The 19,107-nt window shown below is 37.8% G+C and overlaps 1 protein-coding gene and 1 long non-coding RNA gene across 2 annotated transcripts; both read left to right on the top strand.

Moving 5' to 3' along the window:
• The first annotated feature begins 2,493 nt into the window (after positions 1 to 2,493).
• LOC109461811 lies at positions 2,494 to 4,762 on the top strand. Its single transcript, XR_002139713.1, has 3 exons — positions 2,494 to 2,557; positions 3,673 to 3,891; positions 4,572 to 4,762. It is a non-coding gene; the product is annotated as an uncharacterized LOC109461811 (long non-coding RNA).
• A 499-nt stretch (positions 4,763 to 5,261) lies between these two features.
• LOC109461808 (von Willebrand factor D and EGF domain-containing protein-like) lies at positions 5,262 to 16,883 on the top strand. The gene is made up of 15 exons (XM_019758254.1): positions 5,262 to 5,729; positions 6,213 to 6,587; positions 6,702 to 6,962; positions 7,139 to 7,253; positions 7,350 to 7,958; positions 10,387 to 10,506; positions 10,824 to 10,946; positions 11,252 to 11,365; positions 11,803 to 11,925; positions 12,840 to 12,956; positions 13,883 to 13,915; positions 14,270 to 14,389; positions 14,625 to 14,755; positions 14,884 to 15,118; positions 15,696 to 16,883. The coding sequence occupies exons 1-15, from the start codon at positions 5,646 to 5,648 to the stop codon at positions 15,932 to 15,934; spliced, it is 2,799 nt and encodes a 932-aa protein (XP_019613813.1). The 5' UTR covers positions 5,262 to 5,645; the 3' UTR covers positions 15,935 to 16,883.
• Positions 16,884 to 19,107: the final 2,224 nt, after the last annotated feature.

The raw sequence follows: 19,107 nt of genomic DNA, 5'->3' as shown, positions 1-19,107 counted from the left end.
AAAAATCGGGGATCTGGGGTAATATACATAGCCAGGTTTGAACGAGATATGCCTAAAAACGTGACATGACTTGTGCTCGGAAACCGGAAAATAATCGTCTTTCTGAGCGAAATTTTTAAAAATCAGTGATTTAACATAAAAAGCTAACATTTGAAGGATGTTAAGACGATAATTTCATTTTAATTTGACGAAATTTACCCCTAAATATTTTTTGTTCATTTTCAAATATTTTACGGGTAGTCCAAAACAGGCCGAAATAGCGTCTTGTAACCCGATACCTTTTCGAACGCGCATAGCAATGGGAAAGAATGCCGTAGTGACAGACCGCCGTGAAAAGACAACAAAACACAGAAAAGTTCTTCACAACAATTATGGGCACTATTTCTGTATATTCTTGATACAAATTGTTAATTTTTCGTTCATACAAACAGCCCGGCCGGGCCCCGGTTTGGAAATGTGACCTAAGCATAAGGCATTCTTTCGCATTGCTAGGGGGGTTCGAAAACGGTATCGGGTTGCAAGACGCAAGTTTGGCCTGTTTTGGACTACCCGTAAACCACTTGAAAATAAACAAATTGAAGGGTAAATTCCGTCAAAATAAAACGAAATTGTCGTCGTTACATAGGTTTAGTGTTAGTTGTTTACGTTAAATTAACAATTTTTAAAAATCTCGCTCCGAAAGACGATTTTTGGGGGATTTGGAGCGCCAGTCCGAGACAGCCCGAGTCATGTTTTTAGGCAAACACCTTTATGTTACCCAAAATCCCTGATTTTCATATTTAGGACTAGGAATAAGATAAAAAATTGTGTTTTAGGAATTTTTATAATTTTTGATTTTATGTATAGTTTTTGTCGACTTGAATGTAAAAAAAGGCATTTTTTTTTACATTATTTCCCAGTCAATTGCTCTTAATTCAAAATCAAGGTCCTTTTTCGAAAATCCCTAAGACACGATTCTGGACAAACCCGTTACGGTCATTTTGAGCCGTTAATGAGATATGTTGTACTCTCCATGCTTCCAATCTTAAACGAGTTTTTTATTTGCACGCATGTCATACGGCATGACTATGGGCAGTGTTTATTTAGGCTGGCGAGTACAAGTATTGCGATCTTTAAGGTCACCTACGATAACGGTAGTAGCTCCGTTTCATGTTTCAGCCCACTGCCTCACTGAAAAATGAAAGCAAACATGTAGTTGTCCAGGAAATGGTATATATTTGTTAAAAGGTGGATATTTTTCTGTTAGGAGATACATGCACACATGTAAAAAGGAGCCTGAAGACCGAGGTTTACTGTAAATGACCGCGGGTGACCCCATTTCGAACACAGTTCTGTTCGAATTACGTCAGATCGAACATGGTTCGGGTTCTACTACAGGTGGGGAGATTGGGGCCCAAATTTGACCACCTTGAAATCCCATATTTATGTCGAATGGCACGCGTGCAGAACTCGTTTAAGATTGGAAGCATGAAGAGTCCAACATATCTCATTCGCGGATCAAAAAGACTAACGTGTGTGTTCAGAATAGTGTCTAAGGGATTTTCGAAAACAATGGCTTTTATTTCTAATTTTGAGCAATTGAGTGCGAATAAATGTCCAAAAATGGCGTTTTTCACCAATATCTGGACAAAAACTATACTTAAAATAAGAAATTAAGAAAAAAATTCTTAAGACAAGATTTTTGATATTACAACTAGTCGTCGAAAAATATGAAAAAATCGGGGATTTGGGTTATATACGTAGCCAATTTGCCTGAAAGCATGACTGACTGGCTCTGACCGGCGGTCTAAATCCCCCCAAAAAATCATATTTCGGTATTTCGGAGCGAGATTGTTTTTTTTTTTTAAATCAGCGATAAACAGCTATCATTAAAAATATGTAAAGGCGATGATTTCATTTTGTTTTGACGAAATTTAGTCAAAAATAGCGTCTTGTAACCCGATACTTTTTCGAACGCCCCTAGCAATGGGAAAGAATGCCGTAGCAACAGACCGCCGTGCCTACCTATTTTCTACTTTACGTCACGTCCGAGAAAACGTTCCTCGCTGAAGCTAGGTATACGTACTAATTTTAGGAATAAAGAAATCTTTACATTACCAGAAGCTAGGCGCAGCCTCGGCGAATGAGGTCGAGGATTTCTATACGTAAGAAATAAGCATTCAATCTCGCTAATCTCTAAAGTACTAAAATCCAGTCACAAATGTAGTTGAAATTCATGTTGCAGGAATGGATTTAAAAAAATCTCCCGTAACAGTAAACCTATAGATTTTCGCACTAGAGAACATACACATGTACTTCGCTGCAGTACCTTACTAAACTTAAGGCAAAATCAACATTGACCTTCATTGTTTTAACTACAACCTACCTATCAAATATCATAAAGATGCATGATTTATCAAGGATTAAAATATCAGCAGCAGTAGCACAAAAAGTCAGCAACCCCTGTGTATGGTGTAACCGATGTACTTAACAACACTTATCTGTGTTTTATAGGTATTACACAATCCTTTTACTTGGAGAATTCGTCTTCTTTCGCAGCGCCGTAAGGAACTTCGAGGTAAGGAATGATAACCATTTCTATGACATTTTTTGTTGTTGTTAGAATGGTCATTCTCGAGTAGGTGCCGGCACAACAACGACTACACCACCCGACCCTCTACGCCTAAATTACTTCTAAAGTAATTTCAAGTCGTCATTGGGCAAAATCTAAAATGGCGAACCATATTATTAGCGCATGATTGTATAAACGGTTTATTTTCTTACTTCCTATATTTGATACCGAAACGTTTCTATGCGAGTCTTATCAATGGCACTTAACATTTATTTTTGTCTTGAAATATGCATTAAAAACAGAAAACTGACATTACATGGCGTCTTTTCCTGGCGTCAATAGTGTTACAATGGGAAATCTGATATTTTAGTTTTACAGGAATAGCCTAGTTTGCTGGTTTTGGCACCAAAACGTTAAATGATGTCATGATAACGTTACAAAACGTAATGATCCAACCAGATTGTTATTTTTAAACTATCCACTTACACAAGTAGTATTTGTTTTGCCGGCTCCCACTCGAGAATGACCATTCTAACAACAACAAAAATGTAACACATATTTTATGTTATATATAGATATACCATATGTACAATATACAAAATTGCCAGTCCTATCACGATTTGGGGGCGGGGGGGTGGTGGTGGTACAAGAAGATATTTTGCCAGAAAGTGTCCAAAACTGCATTTTTTGTTAACATGAGTATTTTCTGTCCTGTATCCGTTTCTATGTGTGGGACACAACACCAGCAACAGCTGCCTAGGCTGTGTTCCGAGTGTATTGTGCTGTTACAACCTCGATAAATCAAATCAAAATCAAACCATTATCATGACCACATGAAAAGTAATCTACTAATCTAATAATAGAAAATTGTTGCATATATCACAGAAATACGCCAAAAAAGGTTCTCAAGCAACTAAATATGATTTTGGAAAATAATGTCCAGTTGCTTGAGTAGCTATTTCTTATTACCTGGATGCCTAACCTTCACCCCAGTTTTACCTTAGCCTTTATGCCCAACCGCCAACTATCATAGCAAAGGTTAGTATGTTTGTGTAATGGGTGTTACACGTTTAATATGGATGAACACCTTAACTAGACTTTAAAAAATGGCTTCTGTCCAGGTTCAAGTGCGTACCTGGTCCTGTGGCAATAAAGGAGCTACCTGTCACTGTGCAGTCGCTGTCCGTGAGGGGAATGACGTCGTAATAGTCGACCTTTGCCACGTGGGTTGGGGTAACCATCAATCAGCCTACCCCAAGATTACAGAAAAGACACCTGATGGGGGCCCTCTTTCTCCTGCAGTAACAGTATACAGGGATCCTTCAAATAAGAGATTCTCGGTACGTGAAAATCGCGCTAAAATCACTTGTATTTCATTTGATCTTGAAACTTTGTTGACTTATCAATGACATAGCCATCTATTATGAAATGATTCCGAGGAGAGCCTGCCTAATCATCATGGGCCGCGACTAGCCTTGAGAATACAGCACACCTGGGCCTTACCACTCTTGCTGAAAGGTGCGAGGAACTGTGTCAGAAGTTTGCCAGATCTCGTGTCAACTATGAACTCTAACACTGGCGAGTCGGAGCTTTACCATATCAGGAAGAAATACCAGAAATATGTTAGCACAATTGCAAACTGAACATTCCGAAGGCAAATAGTTAGAGATACAGTTCTCTCCGATACCAAATATCACACGTTTGTTAAACCAATATGGTTTCTAGTATTCTGTGACGTAATGTGTATTTCAATGACAGAAATGTATTCTGTGGAATATCATCGTCCATAACCGTTTTAGTTCTATTTTTTAAATGTTTATAAGATATGTAACACCTTGTCAAATTCTCCACTCAAACCTGGCTATACATTGTTTTTTATTCAGTGCAGTCCAGATATCTTTTAATTTTTAGTTACGATAATGATATAAATTAGCTTATTCAAAAGCTTATGATCATGAGTGATGAATAAATGACGTTTAACTATAGTAATTGTAATTTGCATTGTTACTTTTTCTTGCAGATCCACATGCCATCTGCCAGCACAGTAGTAGCAGCGATAAACAAATGGGGTATTGATGTCCACGCGTATGTACCTACAGGAGATCGAGGACATACCGTAGGGTTATGTGGAACTTGGGATGGAAACGGAGGGAATGATTATAATATGTCTAGCGGATCTCTTACAACTAACACGGACGAGTTTGGCAACAGCTGTAGGTGAAACAAAATATTTTGGGTCAATTTATATAGGTGTAGCTAGATTAGTTTATCTCTGAACAGATAATTGAGAATAGTATATTAAGGTATCCTTTCGTATGTTTAATATTAGGGACATTGAACTCATGGCGAGTATCGACAAATGTCAATACTCCAAAGCCTTTCGATTCTGTGCCTTACCTTTCCTTTGATAAAAAAAATGTACAAAAATAGATTGTCATCTTTTATGTCTTCTGCCTTTTCTTGAAATCTAATCAAGGGAAAAATTAGCGATATGTGCGTTACGTGAAATAAGATTGCGTATTGGCAGCATTTTGTTAGGGTTGCAAAGCTTGCTGTATTTCAGGCGCATTGTACAAACGATTTTGTTTAAATATTGTATGGTATTTGATATTGGAAAGTATAAATGATTTATGATCAAAATGATAAAATAATTTTTTTTTAATTATACAGAAACAAGGCTACCTAAGTATGTCTTTTTTGTTTTAGAATCCCCCAGGGAACAAGCTTATTCGACGTCGACTGTCCGGATGAAGATCCAAACGCCCCTGAACCGGTGGAGTCCTGCACGTGTAAGGACGGTAGCAGTATCCATTGCGGGTACAGCGAAAATGCAGCCCGAAATACTGCACGGGGTATAAATACCAGGACCACAGTACAAAAGTCATCAAGAAATGCTGAAAAATTTGGAGGTACAGCACGTCGTTCAAGAAGATCCATCCAGGATAACACATTTTACTCAGATGACATTGATGAGAGTGAAGACTACGTCTTTGACTACGGAGACAACCAGTCCCCTCCTCCAGTCGCTCAGTGGCCAACTCCTACCCTCCAGATCACCGAGGAAGGTGCGACAAAACACTGTAGAGAGGCCATCATGAACTCATCTATGTCTGCAGTATGTGCCAACCTGGGAGTGGATATCTTTGCACCTGTCCGAGCATGTGTCGAGGATATCAAGGTGGGTGTAGTTTTATTTACGCCATGGAGAAGATTTTTTGATGATTTGATGCGTGCAATACCAGTGATATACTAAATGATTGTCTTATCCACATCGTGCTTTTTCAAATCCGCAAAACGAATTGCCTTGTACCATAACACGCGGCGAACGTAAAAATGTTTTTGCAGTCAGAATTTATGAAAATACCATCATTAGTCTTTACCCTTGCATATATTTCTTTTCTGAGTTCCTTCCTCTTCTTCTTCTTTAAACTACGTTCAATCATTTTGACCAGATGTCTGTCGTCACGGTAACTGGTACTGCAGTGAACACCTAGTGGTATTGGTTTACATTTAGAAGCAGGATAGAGTTAGAGGACCGCTAACCATAGACTACTAAAGTATATATTATTAATGTGTTTGAGTAGCAATAAATATTGTTCGGCTAGAACATAATGCATTTGCTTTGCAAATGTCAACTTCTAGTGTGGTCTCTACATTTCAGTTTACTGAAGATTTAGGCATAGCAGCAGCTCACGTGGACACCGTAAAAGCAGCCTGTACAGACGTCGCCTATCAGAACGTTAGTCTGTATGAAGTTGACGATGATGGAGTCCTAGTTCCTCCCATGGCCGTACGAGACAACCTGTGTCCGGCAGACTGCAGTCAGCAGGGTGACTGTGTGAACGGGACCTGTGCGTGTTTTGAGCCGTACACATCAGCCGACTGTTCCCTGGTAAAAGGCAGCCAACCGGCGGTCCGATTCATCCCTAACCACGGCCTGTGCGACATCCGCAGACGGCCGTGTAGGAAGACGTCAGTCATCGCAGACGGGCTGGTGGAGACTGGGAATCTCACGTGCAGGGGCAGGGATGTCAAGGTATTTAAAAGTATATTGCAAAACAGTGGAGCTAAATATTTTCAGCATAATATTCTTTTTTTTCTTGCAATGATTACAATACATCTGAAGATCTGATATTATTCTTAATTGCAGATAGAAAATGGGATCCAGACCATCATTACAGGAAGCGACCAGTTGACAAACGCAACAATCCGCAGTTTTAAAGAAGTTTCTTGTCAACTGCCTCAATCGCCAGTGCTTCAGGGCACACCAGATGAGATGGAGGGAACTAGCATCTATGGATACCGCCTCTCTGTCAGTAATGATGGAGAAAACTTTAGTGACGACCTTCTTTTTACAATCTACGACTCTTTGTGCCAAAACTGTACGTCGGGACCGCAGTGTTTCTGGAAAGTAAGTATATACGTTCAATAACGTTCTTGCATTCTACGTATTAATAACCATATATCGTCAATACCTGACAATTAATATACATAATATTGTGTATAATATATAATATTGTATACTGGGTAAAATAGCGTCAAGTTTGGAATTTACACGCAAAATGATGTCTGAAATTTACTTTTCAGCTAAATACCTGCAAAATAAGAGGTTTCTGTTTTGGACATGGAGATCCGAATCCCAACAACTGGTGCCAGCAGTGCCTGCCACATCTCTCCAACCAGACATTCAGTGAAAGACCTGGTACGACCTTTATAATAAAGCTTTATGATTTTATTTTATTTTCGACTATTTCATATTGAAGCTGATAGTAAACAATATTTCTACGTTCCCTTACAGTTAACCTGCCACCAGTCATTGTGTCACCAACTGACATCACTAGAGTATACGGAGAACATTTAAATGTTACAGTTGTTACCAATGATCCAGAAGGTAGGCCGGTTTCGATCTCCATTACTTCTGCTAACAGGCATGGTATCACGGTGAAGGGTGATCAGCTTCAGTGGAAGACAGAACACCCAACAGGAAATTTTGTTGAGACTATTAAAGCCAGTGATGAATGTGGGGCTTTTGACACACAAAACTTTACATTCATCACCATGGCCTGTCCTTGTCAGAATGGCGGCATGTGTGTACCAGATCCCAACATGCCTCGCGGCCAGGGTCACTATGTCTGTGAATGTCCCGGATACACGGGCCGATGGTGTGAACAGGAGATTGACGAGTGTCAGTCAAACCCCTGTCACAACGGCACGTGTATTGACCTGATCAATGGTTTCAACTGCACCTGTGATGACGACCATGTTGGCGAGTTCTGTCACATCGACATAGATGACAAGTGCGGCCTGCAGCCATGTTTCCCCGGGGTTCTCTGTATCAACGTCGCCGGCGGCTTTGAGTGTGGAGACTGCCCGGAGGGATTTACTGGAAACGGCATTACATGTCAAGGTTAGTGGCATCATATAATGCAAAATCAACTAGAAAGGCCAACATTTGCTTCGGAGCAAATGTAATATTTCACTCCATCTCCCTCCCCATACAAAAATAGAAGATTCTGAATAAATCATACTGCAATCATACAAGGACAAGCTTTTTGAATCTCGACAGATATTTACAAAAATGGCACTTGGCCATTATCTCCCTTTTTTTTTACAAAGATACAACGACAAGCACTTTAAATCTCGACAGCTTTACTTTACACTTATCTCAATTTCAAAGTTACATATTGCAGGTATCTAAATACTACTAATGACGAAATTGCAACTACTACTAACGGTAGCAAAATTTTCACGGTCTGAGAAACATGGACATGTTCACGAAACTATATATTCACGGTGGTGACAGTTGCAGGAAAAAGAAAGTCCAGGAATTATTTCCTAACTGTAAAGATAAGTTCACGGTACAGAGGTGACAGTGAAAACCGTGAACATTGACCTCCTGCTTGCGTTACGTTGCGGTACAGTGAAAAAAAAAATCGGGAATTACAGTAATCAATTTACAGAGTATGTTTGCTTAGTTTCCAGATGTTTTGTATGAATGTCGTAAACTTAGTTTTAAATTAACGAAAACCGATGCGCGCACAGATGCCATCCATACAATCAAATCAACATGGCCTTATTAACAATCATATAAACTATGAAGCCATACATTGAATAAGCTATACATATAATATGATTATCATAACCTTTATTTTTAAAATCATGCCAGTGAGCTAATTGCATGTACAGAGTGAAAGAAAGTAAAGTAAAGTAAAGCAGTAGAATTTCTGTACTAAGCTATGATAGTACTCCATATGATTCGTCCTCATCGTCATCATTCAATGTGGTCTATCTCTTGCTACTAGTGACTGGTAATACCTCTGTAGATTCTTCACACTGGCAGAGTACCGTACTCATTCTCTCTTGTCAGCTCCATACTTTTGTGACAACATCAAAGTGATTTTGGTTTGTATGTTGGAAAAATACAAAAGACTAACATTCTAAGTTATTGACATTCTTGAGTAAGAACAATCAGTTTTTGAATGTTAAAAGCAAAACAACGAAAATCAAAAAAAAATGTTGAAATTGTTAAAATGCAGGATTGTTAAAATTGTTAAAACTGATAAAATTGTTAAAACTGATAAAATTGTTAAAAATGATAAAATTGTTTAAAATGTTAATATCCGATGCACTGGGGTTCGAACTCACAATTTCTGGGATTGCCGTCTGGCGCGTTACCAACCGAGCTAACTCGTTGCGATACACATCACTCACTGCATTGTATGTCATATAAAGTAAACAGCATGGCGGTATCGATCGCCTCAAGCCACCAAGACTTTCAACTATTAACTACGGGGTTTCCTTCTTTATCAGGTTTGCTTTTGAACCACCTTGATGTTACTTAACTATCAACCCGGCTAGCAGAAGCCGCCGGCTCCTTTGATATTACAGCCGCTCCCTGTCCAATCATGTTTACACGCCGGGCGCAGGTCATTGACCTCCAACTTGCGTTGTTCCAACAGAGAAGAGCAAAATGTCTGGCTCCCGCAGAACGTCCCGCACTCTCCCGCTGGACGTACCGCACTCTCCCGCAGAACGTATCGCACTCTCCCGGAGGACGTCCCGCACTCTCCCGAGGGAAGTCCCGCACAGCGTCCTGCACTCTCCCGCAGAACGTCCCTCGAAAATTGATGCGTATTTCATGGCCTGTGCTGTACCTACCAAAACACTTGAGTTCATACTGTCAAAATGGAATGGCTTTGAACAGGTGTTAATTGAGTTAATCCAATCAAATCCAACAGCCAATCAGCAAGAAGAAAAGATTAGGCTGCGTCAGGTTCATGCTTGCATGCCCATATTTGGGCCCGCCCCCGAATTCCTTTCTTATTACGTCACGCGCGTACGCCCCACAGTACTTTCCTATGGGAACAGCTAAAAACGCAAATAAAACGATTGTAAAAGCTTGTATCAAAAAAAATAAAAAACGCCTAGGGGTATTTACCCACTCTACCTTTATACGAAATTCCAGGTCGTTTGGCCCAAAAATGAAGGAATTGAATCAATTTAAAGAAATGGCAGGAGGAGAAGAAGAAGGAGGAGGAGAATCATCAGTAAAAACAGTATTTCCCTCCATACTTAAGTATGGAGTGAAATAAAAATAGCAATTTCCATTTGTAGAATTGTATTCTCAACTGTATTTTTAAATGTCACTTGTCGAAAATTAAAACTGTCGAAGTATTATTGAAATAAACAGTATGTAAGTACAATATTGCATGCGCAGTGTAATATTTTTGAGGGAAATCATCGGGAAAACACCCAAAATACATGAAGTTTGTTACCATCATACTATCCAGTAGTGTAATGATAATAACTGATAATACGATTCCTTCTTTACACAGATGTGGATGAATGCGTCTCTGCCACCACCAATGACTGCACCTATGTTTGTGAGAACACCCCAGGCTCCTATCGCTGTACCTGTTCAGCAGGTTTCATTCTAGTCAATGACCAGTGCATTGGTAAATGGACCTATTAAACAAGCTAATAGAATTACCTTTATTGTCTTGTAAGTAGTTCATCTGTGTTGGTAGTTACATACTTAAAGTTAAATCTTTTTATCGAACACAAATTACCTTTGTTTGATCAGATTTCAGTTGTTGCTTTTGAATTTCAGTGTCATGTATCATTGTGATTTCTTTTAATAATATAGTTTTTAGACATTAGATTATATTCTCATCAAGAACGAATTTTGCACTTTGTGTCTTTCTATTATCCAGATGTATACGTCTTTCTTGACTCTGTTACATGTACATCAATTGTATTCTCACACCTTCAGATATTGACGAGTGTGCATATGGGCTGTCCGAGTGTTCTCATCTGTGCAGTAACAATGCCGGCAGCTATACTTGTGACTGTCCAGCGGGATATCGCCTCGGACCTGACAACAAGCAATGCATCGGTACGTTTTTATGATCATTTTTAAAGTTAAAACACCTATAAATCTAAAGGAATATTTTCTTCTAAAATAGTTATTGTACAGGCATCTCTTTTTCTTTTCATTGGTATCAGGTTAAGTGTGTGAGAATTATCAGGTATAATATCTAATATTCTTGTAAGCTCTTCATACAGCATTTGTTGTTTGTTCATTTAGAACAAAGTATCACATTTCATGAAATACATAACATTGTAATGTTCAAATTATTTGTAGGGATATTTTGAGACAAACATGCATGTCACTGGCAACAAAAATGCCTTTTGTTTCAGAACTGGATGAATGTGCCAACACTCCGTGCGAAAATGGAGGCACTTGTCATGATGAAATCAACCAGTTTTCGTGTTCTTGCCCATTGGGATGGCTTGGAGCTCTCTGTGAAAGAGGTAGGAGATATACGTTATCGTTTTCAATCTAAACGTGTTTTATGCATCCCTATCAAACAAAAAAAAGGTGTTGTGTTGACAAATCTGTCAATGTCAACTTACTTTTCCCTGTCTGTAAAATTAAATAATAAAGAAAGTGGGATTCCAATTAACAAACATGGATGATGGAGCTTGGTTTTAACGTAATTCCTGATTTTTCACAGATCTGTTATGTTCACTGTTTTCACTGTCACCTCTGTACTGTGAACTTATCATTACAGTCAACAACTAATTCCTCCATCTGTCACAACCGTGATCATATAGTTCCGTGAAAACGTCAATTTTTCTCAAACCATAAACTTTTCTACCGTGAATATAAAGAGGCTAACTACAGTCACTGTAAACACGTATACTCCTGGCAGCTATGTCGGAGTTGATTCTGCTTTCTGTATTTTTAGACATTGATGAATGTTTGGTGACCAACCATGGCTGTGAATATGAATGTGAGAACACACTCGGCAGCTATACCTGCAGCTGTCCTGAAGGGTTCGAGCTCAAGAATGACAGGAAGACATGTCAAGGTGAATATAAATGACCCATCAATAAAGATGTGCTTCAAAGTAGCCCTTCATTTTGCTTGTTGTTGGTAGTTATTACTACACAAACTTATAGTGGTCACTACCAGTATCAATTGTTCAGGATGATTAAAAATGTGCTCAAACATGATATAAGGGCTGCATGTAATTATTCTATTCAACAAAGTCACAATGGCAAAGTCACAATGGCATGTCCAAAACAAATATTAGAATCTTCAGAATTCAAAGTAGCAATGTGCAGTTACTCAAACTTTTTTTCAGATGATGATTTCAATTATGCAAATCAACTTTATGTGCATTAATCTGTATCCTATTGTGTACATTTTTGCAAACCTACACACTATAAATCCATCGTTCTTTTTTTGGCTTATTCTCGTTAAACGATTTTACCACGGGCCCCTCTACAGTCCTGTTGGACCAGACCATCATTACTATCTCTGACATGGCAAGCTGTCAAACATCAAGACACGATCAGAACCAAAGCAGTCCCAAGATAAAAGATTCAAAACCAGGAAATTCTACTGCAGTAGCAACAACCCCCGCTAAGAGACGTTGGCCTTTGTATTTCCATGACCTACGCACCAACCTACAAAATAAGTTAAACCAAAAACGTTATGCTGACCGCAAATATGTAGACCCAAGTAGACAGACAGATAGATACACAGAACAGATTAAAACATCACATTTACATGGAAAGCAGGGCAATGGTCTTAAAAAATCAGCATACTAAAGATCTGCAGATATAGGTGTCATAATTGTAGCATCAAGTACTTTTTTAACTAGCATTTTCTTGATCAAACATATGATATATACTCACTTTTCAACAGTGCGTGTCATGGTAACTGTTTGTTGCTTTTAAACGTATCTATGGATTAAAGGGATTTATTTATATTTTTCAGATATCAACGAGTGTGAAACAACCTTGGTGTGTACTCACATCTGCAGTAACACGGAGGGAAGTTACACCTGCAGCTGCCCAGCTGATTTAGTTTTGCAACCAGATGGAATCACATGTGGTAATTACAAATCGAAAGCTGTATGCCTCTTACGAAAAAAACAATATGTCGGAATAGGGAACAGAAATACATTTTTTTCTGTAGTTAGAATTTAAATGTGTTTTTCATGTTCATGTTTATATCGGGACCCTAAGTCATCTTGAATATATGAACGTCGTATTGAGGTTTGGATATGGCTGATAACTTATTTTGAAATAAATACTCAGCGAAAAATAATGTGAGTTAACGAGATGTCAAAGCCTGGTCTCAATTCAGATTTAACAGTTTTTTTTTTAATTAGCTGTACTATTAACTGACCATGTTGCTTGGAAATCTGGAGTGATGGTGAATTCCTGTATAATGTTTTAACATGTTGTAGAACAGCAAGGGCTCTGTGAGTGATGCACCCAGTCATTCTTGGTATACTCTTTAGGAAGAAATCATTGTCTTATGGTGCATTTAACATTGTCTTCTGCAGCCACAAGGCTTACTTATATCCAATGTCTTACTTTATAGAATTTGCCTTTATCAGAAAGACGGAATACTATTTGTCTATGAAAAAGCCTAATCTATCTACATAGCAAAACAAAACATTACACAATTCATGAAACATTCCCCATCTCCCCATCTGTTTCTTCACGGCTGTGGTTGAACATATGTTTAGTGCTTGGATTACGATTAAATATAATTATATTTGTGCCTTTGAAATAATACTAATGCCTTAGCTTGACAAAAAGTCCATATGATTTATGAAAAATGTAATTAAATCTTAACCCAAAGATGTCTTTATTTAAGCAGTACGTGAAACATGGAGATACGGCTGTTTGTAACTTTTTATTAACAATCACACCAGCCTTCAACATTGTTATTCTTAACCACCCTGCTGCTACGTTTTTCAGACGCGATTGTTTTCCATAAGTAACTTAATGTATTTTTTTTTATTCTAGTGATACCTGCGTCGGCCGTAGCACCACAAGAAGGTACCACATCACAAGTTGCGATAGTTTCTATTATTAGGTCCATCAGATTTTTGTCACAGCAGCAATACGTTTGAGTTTAAGTGTGAGGAATTGAAATATTTGTAAGCATGCCGGTTTGTACATTTAATACAACAATATAGTTTATACAACAATATAGTACAGCAAATGCCACTTAATGCCTAATCAGGACACTTCCCCACCGCAACGCAATGTATGTGTCAACTTTTCAAGGCGTTGCTTTGAAATGTGCTTAGTGTTCGTTCTGTGACCCACGCATTGTGCTGTTTTACCTTGATAAACCAAATCAACTACATTTATTCCTCACAATACTATTTTTTTTTTCAAAAACTACAGACTGCCGAAAATCTGGCTGCCCTGGCAAGGATGCTCAGGAGTGCGTTGAGATCGATGGAAACTACGTTTGCCAGTGTATCGAAGGCTATTACCTAGCTGAGGGCGGAACAATGTGTAAAGGTACAAGAGTTATCAATTTTTTATTATATGAAAGCCGACGTTAAATGGAAATTATAATATGCCTTAGAAAATGACTTAGGTATTTATTGATTCGTGAGACTGGTCAGAAAATGCACAAAAATATTTATCCATTCGAGGTTTAAACAAGAGCTACTTTACTACCAATTATGTCTAACCATTGATGATGGTGTTTGTACATTATGATCTTATAAGGATGAATTACTTTCTTTCCTAGAATTGACCGTGTATGAAGCCATGATCACCCTGATGACGATAAACGGCAACGAAGCCGTGTTTACTGAAGGCGGTTTGGGAACCCCTGGTTCGGACGAGTTTCTTGACCTGGCCGTATTGATTGAGGAAGTGGTGAGTGTGATTTTTCTGGTTCAAATTTTAATCGAAACATGTGGTTAACAAGGCATAAAACTACGTTCGAAACATCAAATTTAGATTTAAATGATCATTAGCTACAAATACAGTTTTGTTCTCCACAGATCAATGCGGTGTATGAAAACAGTGGCCTTCAAAACAAGTACAGAGGCTGTAAGGTCGTGACTTTCCGCGAAGGAAGTGTCATCGTTGACTTTGAGCTATACGTCCTTGAGGATGCCGAGTTGTCTTCATCAGATCTGAGGGACGCCATCTTGAACGGCCTGTCCAACAACACTCTCAGTGGAACCAACGGGGTGATTGTTGTCATCCCATCGTCTTTGCAAGTCTCTTCACAAGGTATATACACCTTAAATGGATTTGAAGTAACTTAAATTTTGATTTTAACCTAACTTAAATAGATTTGAAGTCTGTCATATTCGTTCTACCGTTCGTTGGCATTGGCGTTTTTGTGGAGCTATATATTATTATCTTTCACTGTACACTAGCACTTTATTTATAGCTATCACCCCATTTACAAAAAAACACCTGAATAATGGGCACTATGTATGATTTGATTGTTACCTAAGGAACAAATCAAATGTCACTGACTTTTCCTACAAATAGACAGGTATTTCATTAGATGCTTATTTTCCTGTTACTATATATCAGCAAAGTTTAAGAAGACATGTTGTCAATTTTAAGAATCTCCTTCACTTGATGTGCTGGGTATTGGTCAAAATTTCAACAGTGGAATCTGAAACATACTTTAGCCCCAGAAGCCGAATACACCGTATCTCTCACTGATTTGTTTGTAATACCGTAATTTCACAAGAAAAAAAGATTGCCGACTGCTCAAGACGTTTTTTGTTTCTAAGCTATTTTATAGTCAATACATAGCCTTTAGTAATCTCTCATTTGCCTTTGTTCCCATTAGCTACTACTACTCCCGACCAGATGTGGTACAACAACCCCCTGTACCTTACCCTGCTCTGTGTCGGCTGTGCTGTTGTGGTCACTACCCTGATAGTGGGAGCGGTCTGTCTGCTGACCAGTCCCAAACGCCGCAGGAAGATGGTCGTTAGGGACAGCATGGTGGCCATGGGCATGACAGACATGACAGGAAAGGACCAAGGCATTGACGGACCTGCTACTGAAGATGACAAATACGAGTAAAAAACCGTGGACTGTTTAACTCCATTCTTTGTCAAGAATAGAGCAACCCAACCTTCTGTGACGTAACGCAATACACGTAACACACGTGACTTGCTCAGCGGTGAGTTAAAAGTAGGAGAGTTTATAATATCTCTGTTAGGATGGTTGTAATACCTCCATGTCGTTTTTTTTTCTTTATTCTTGAAAAAATATTCAGGTAATTTATCATCATTTACCCATGTCATTGAATATAAATATTTGTCAAAAATACACCACTAAAATGTGGAACAGAAATAATAATAATCTAGCAATTCTTGTTATCTTAATTAACCCTTGTCCTGCTGGAATGTTTTGACAAAATATTTTCCAATAATTTCATGTCTTAATTAGGTCATAGACCCATGGATTTTCTTTTTGCCCTGCGTTGGCATATTTACGTCCGCATTCGTTGCGTTTCGCAGCGGTGTAATTCTTTGCACGAGAAATACCACAAATGAATGGTACTGTATGTGCAACTCAACAATTGAAAGTCGCCACAGGACTTCTTTTTTTTATAATAATATATCACAATCTATGACAGAAAATAATTCATGTCATTATTGTCTCATTATAGTGAGAACTGTTTGATAAGGGCTTTTAGAATATTTGCGTGGTAGTTTTTTCAACATAAGTGTTACGTAGAAAATGTGTGTTTACCAATTTGTCGCTTTTATGACATTTGCGCTCATAAGGCATGTGAACGATGGTGCGTCACATCCCTACTTGACACCCCTATTCGCCCTAGGTTTTCTTTTTCCTAGACCATCGGTGTTGATTTAGATAAAGATACCAGCATATTAAATGTACCAGTCGTGGATAAGAGATTGTTGTTAAGAAGTTATTTTTCTTCAATGTAAAATCTGATCTTCCTACAGTGTGTGTTAAATGTGCAAACTTCCAACAGCTTACCATAGTGCTGTAACATTGTTGTTTTCCAAGCCTTGCCAGAAAAGCGCAAGTTTTTTATTTACAATAAAACATGTCATCTTAAAGAGGCGACAGTGTGATTCATTAGAAATAAGAGAGTTATTTCTACAGGTGAACATAAATGACCCTGGGTATTTTTTGGCTGCAAACAACAACAAAAAAAGCGCTACTCCATTTGTCACTCTTTGCTGCTTTGGCTGCTAACACAGACAACGATTTTTGAAAACTCAGTAGCATTATTGTAAGTATTTAACTAAAACGTATCTTGGTTACTCACTCACTCACTCACTCACTCACTCACTCACTCACTCACTCACTCACTCACTCATTAACCTATTCTCCCAAACCTTATAGCATGGGGGCTTTGAAAAGTGTAGATGCTTTCCCTGACTTCTTGTTTATAATTAGCTTGATTACTAGCAAGATAATGATAGTATCAGGAATACTTTAATCACAGCAATTGAAACATGCTTGCAGTAGGTAAACAAATAAGGCCATGTGAGACATGAACATTAGGATCCTCGTGTGTAATTATTTTTAAACTTATTTCCTTTGTTTGATAAAGGACAAAAATCAGCATGATTTCCAACTGACTTTTATGTAGACTTAATTTCTGTCATTAAAGGCCTAGACGCATTTGAAACTCCCTAAACTTCCGCACTGTCTATCAGAAAAATCTGACATACTTAAGGATAAAACATTAAATCAAATATAATCAATGGTATAACATAGTAGTACGTAAATGTCGTATACACGCTTGAGTATCCTTTGTATAGATTCTTTTCATATTACAAAACCCCGTGGGAACATGGCAGTAGGTAATGTGATAACAAGGAACATTAATTTGGCACTTGGTGAAAGTATACTGAAATCAACATTCAGCGCTATTGACGTCATATTCAAAAGGACGATCTGGGGGTACACAACTACGGCACCCCTACATATCATACAATATAATGATTATATCCACATGGTATAACATAGATAAAGATTTTTTAAAGAAGTTTGAAACAAAAGATGGATAATGATTATGTTATTATCTTACAATGGCCGATTCAACTTCTTATGTATTTATATATATTCATTCGCTCTATATTGTTCCCTATAATCAATTGTATCCTTTACAGATTCTTGCATAAATATTATATATATTGTATGTACTTGTCCCTAAGACTGGTACGGTACTGCAAATATTAATGATATTTTGTGTGTTCCCTAAAACTACGTAATTCAGCCTTTTGTACAAGACATTGTATTATTAGGCTGCAATGTTGTTTTGGAATGCTGCAAAGTCATGGCCTTATGTCTCACAAGGGACGAAGAGGATTAAGTAAGTAATGTTCTTTTAGTTTTATGTCAATTCGCAAATGAACCATTTATATACACACTTGTACTCCTTCAAAGTACCATAACCAGGTTCTAAAAATTAAGTGCATTTATAACAGGAAAATACCTGTTTTTTTTCTTTGTGTAAACTTTGGAGAAAAAAGATTTTCTTTTAATCTGGTAAAATAAATAAGGGAAACTGTCTTGATATTATAATTATCTCTCACAGAAATATGTCCATTTGCTTTCATTTAATCTTGGTTTCAATTTTTACAGATAAAAAATAGATAAATCATACTGGTGATGCACATGATCATCTTTTACAACAGACATCCCACTGCAGACATGTGTTACGGTCAGAATGGATCACTTCAAAACGATCACCATGTTAAAAGTGAAATTGTGCCGAAATGATTTCATCCATAAAATGGCATAAAATCAACTAGAATGAAATTTTAAAAATCAAGCAATCTCTAAATAGAAATAAGGCCTCTCTAAAACAGTCCATGCGAAGTTGACTTTTTAAAATAAGTTTAAAAATACATGCGTTTATCATAAAAAAGTCAAATGAGTCATTCTAAGGAATACATTCTCAAGCTACTTTTATTTAAGTTAAAACAATTCCAGGTCACTTGGTCTTGATATCAGGAAATAGAGGCCCATGTTTCTTACACTTTTCCTGCATATATACATTTATATTAGAAATTAGCAGCAAAATTATGTTAAACTGATCTATGGCAAAAAATTACTACGGAAACATCATATTCTGAATAGTAACCTCATAAACTTTTAAGTCTTTTGTTTTGAATATCAGGGCATAATATTAGTCTCTCTATCAGACTCCTTTGCAGTCTTAATTAATTGGCGACCTAAAAGCAGATTGGACGCACTATTGCCGACCG

Source organism: Branchiostoma belcheri, unplaced genomic scaffold, assembly GCF_001625305.1.
Source record: "Branchiostoma belcheri isolate BF01 breed outbred unplaced genomic scaffold, Haploidv18h27 scaffold96, whole genome shotgun sequence".
Lineage (NCBI taxonomy): Eukaryota > Metazoa > Chordata > Leptocardii > Amphioxiformes > Branchiostomatidae > Branchiostoma > Branchiostoma belcheri.
Note: the sequence above shows the minus strand (reverse complement) of the source record. Positions and strands in the feature narration are given on the sequence as shown.

What these genes read in the sequence shown, in the direction of transcription:
- LOC109461808 (XM_019758254.1), top strand. Translation starts at nt 5,646, where the DNA reads ATGAACTCATCTATGTCTGCAGTATGTGCCAACCTGGGAGTGGATATC. An exon ending in GACCGCAGTGTTTCTGGAAA is followed by an intron (nt 6,963 to 7,138) that starts GTAAGTATATAC and finishes TTTACTTTTCAG; the next exon opens with CTAAATACCTGCAAAATAAG. An exon ending in AAACGGCATTACATGTCAAG is followed by an intron (nt 7,959 to 10,386) that starts GTTAGTGGCATC and finishes TTCTTTACACAG; the next exon opens with ATGTGGATGAATGCGTCTCT.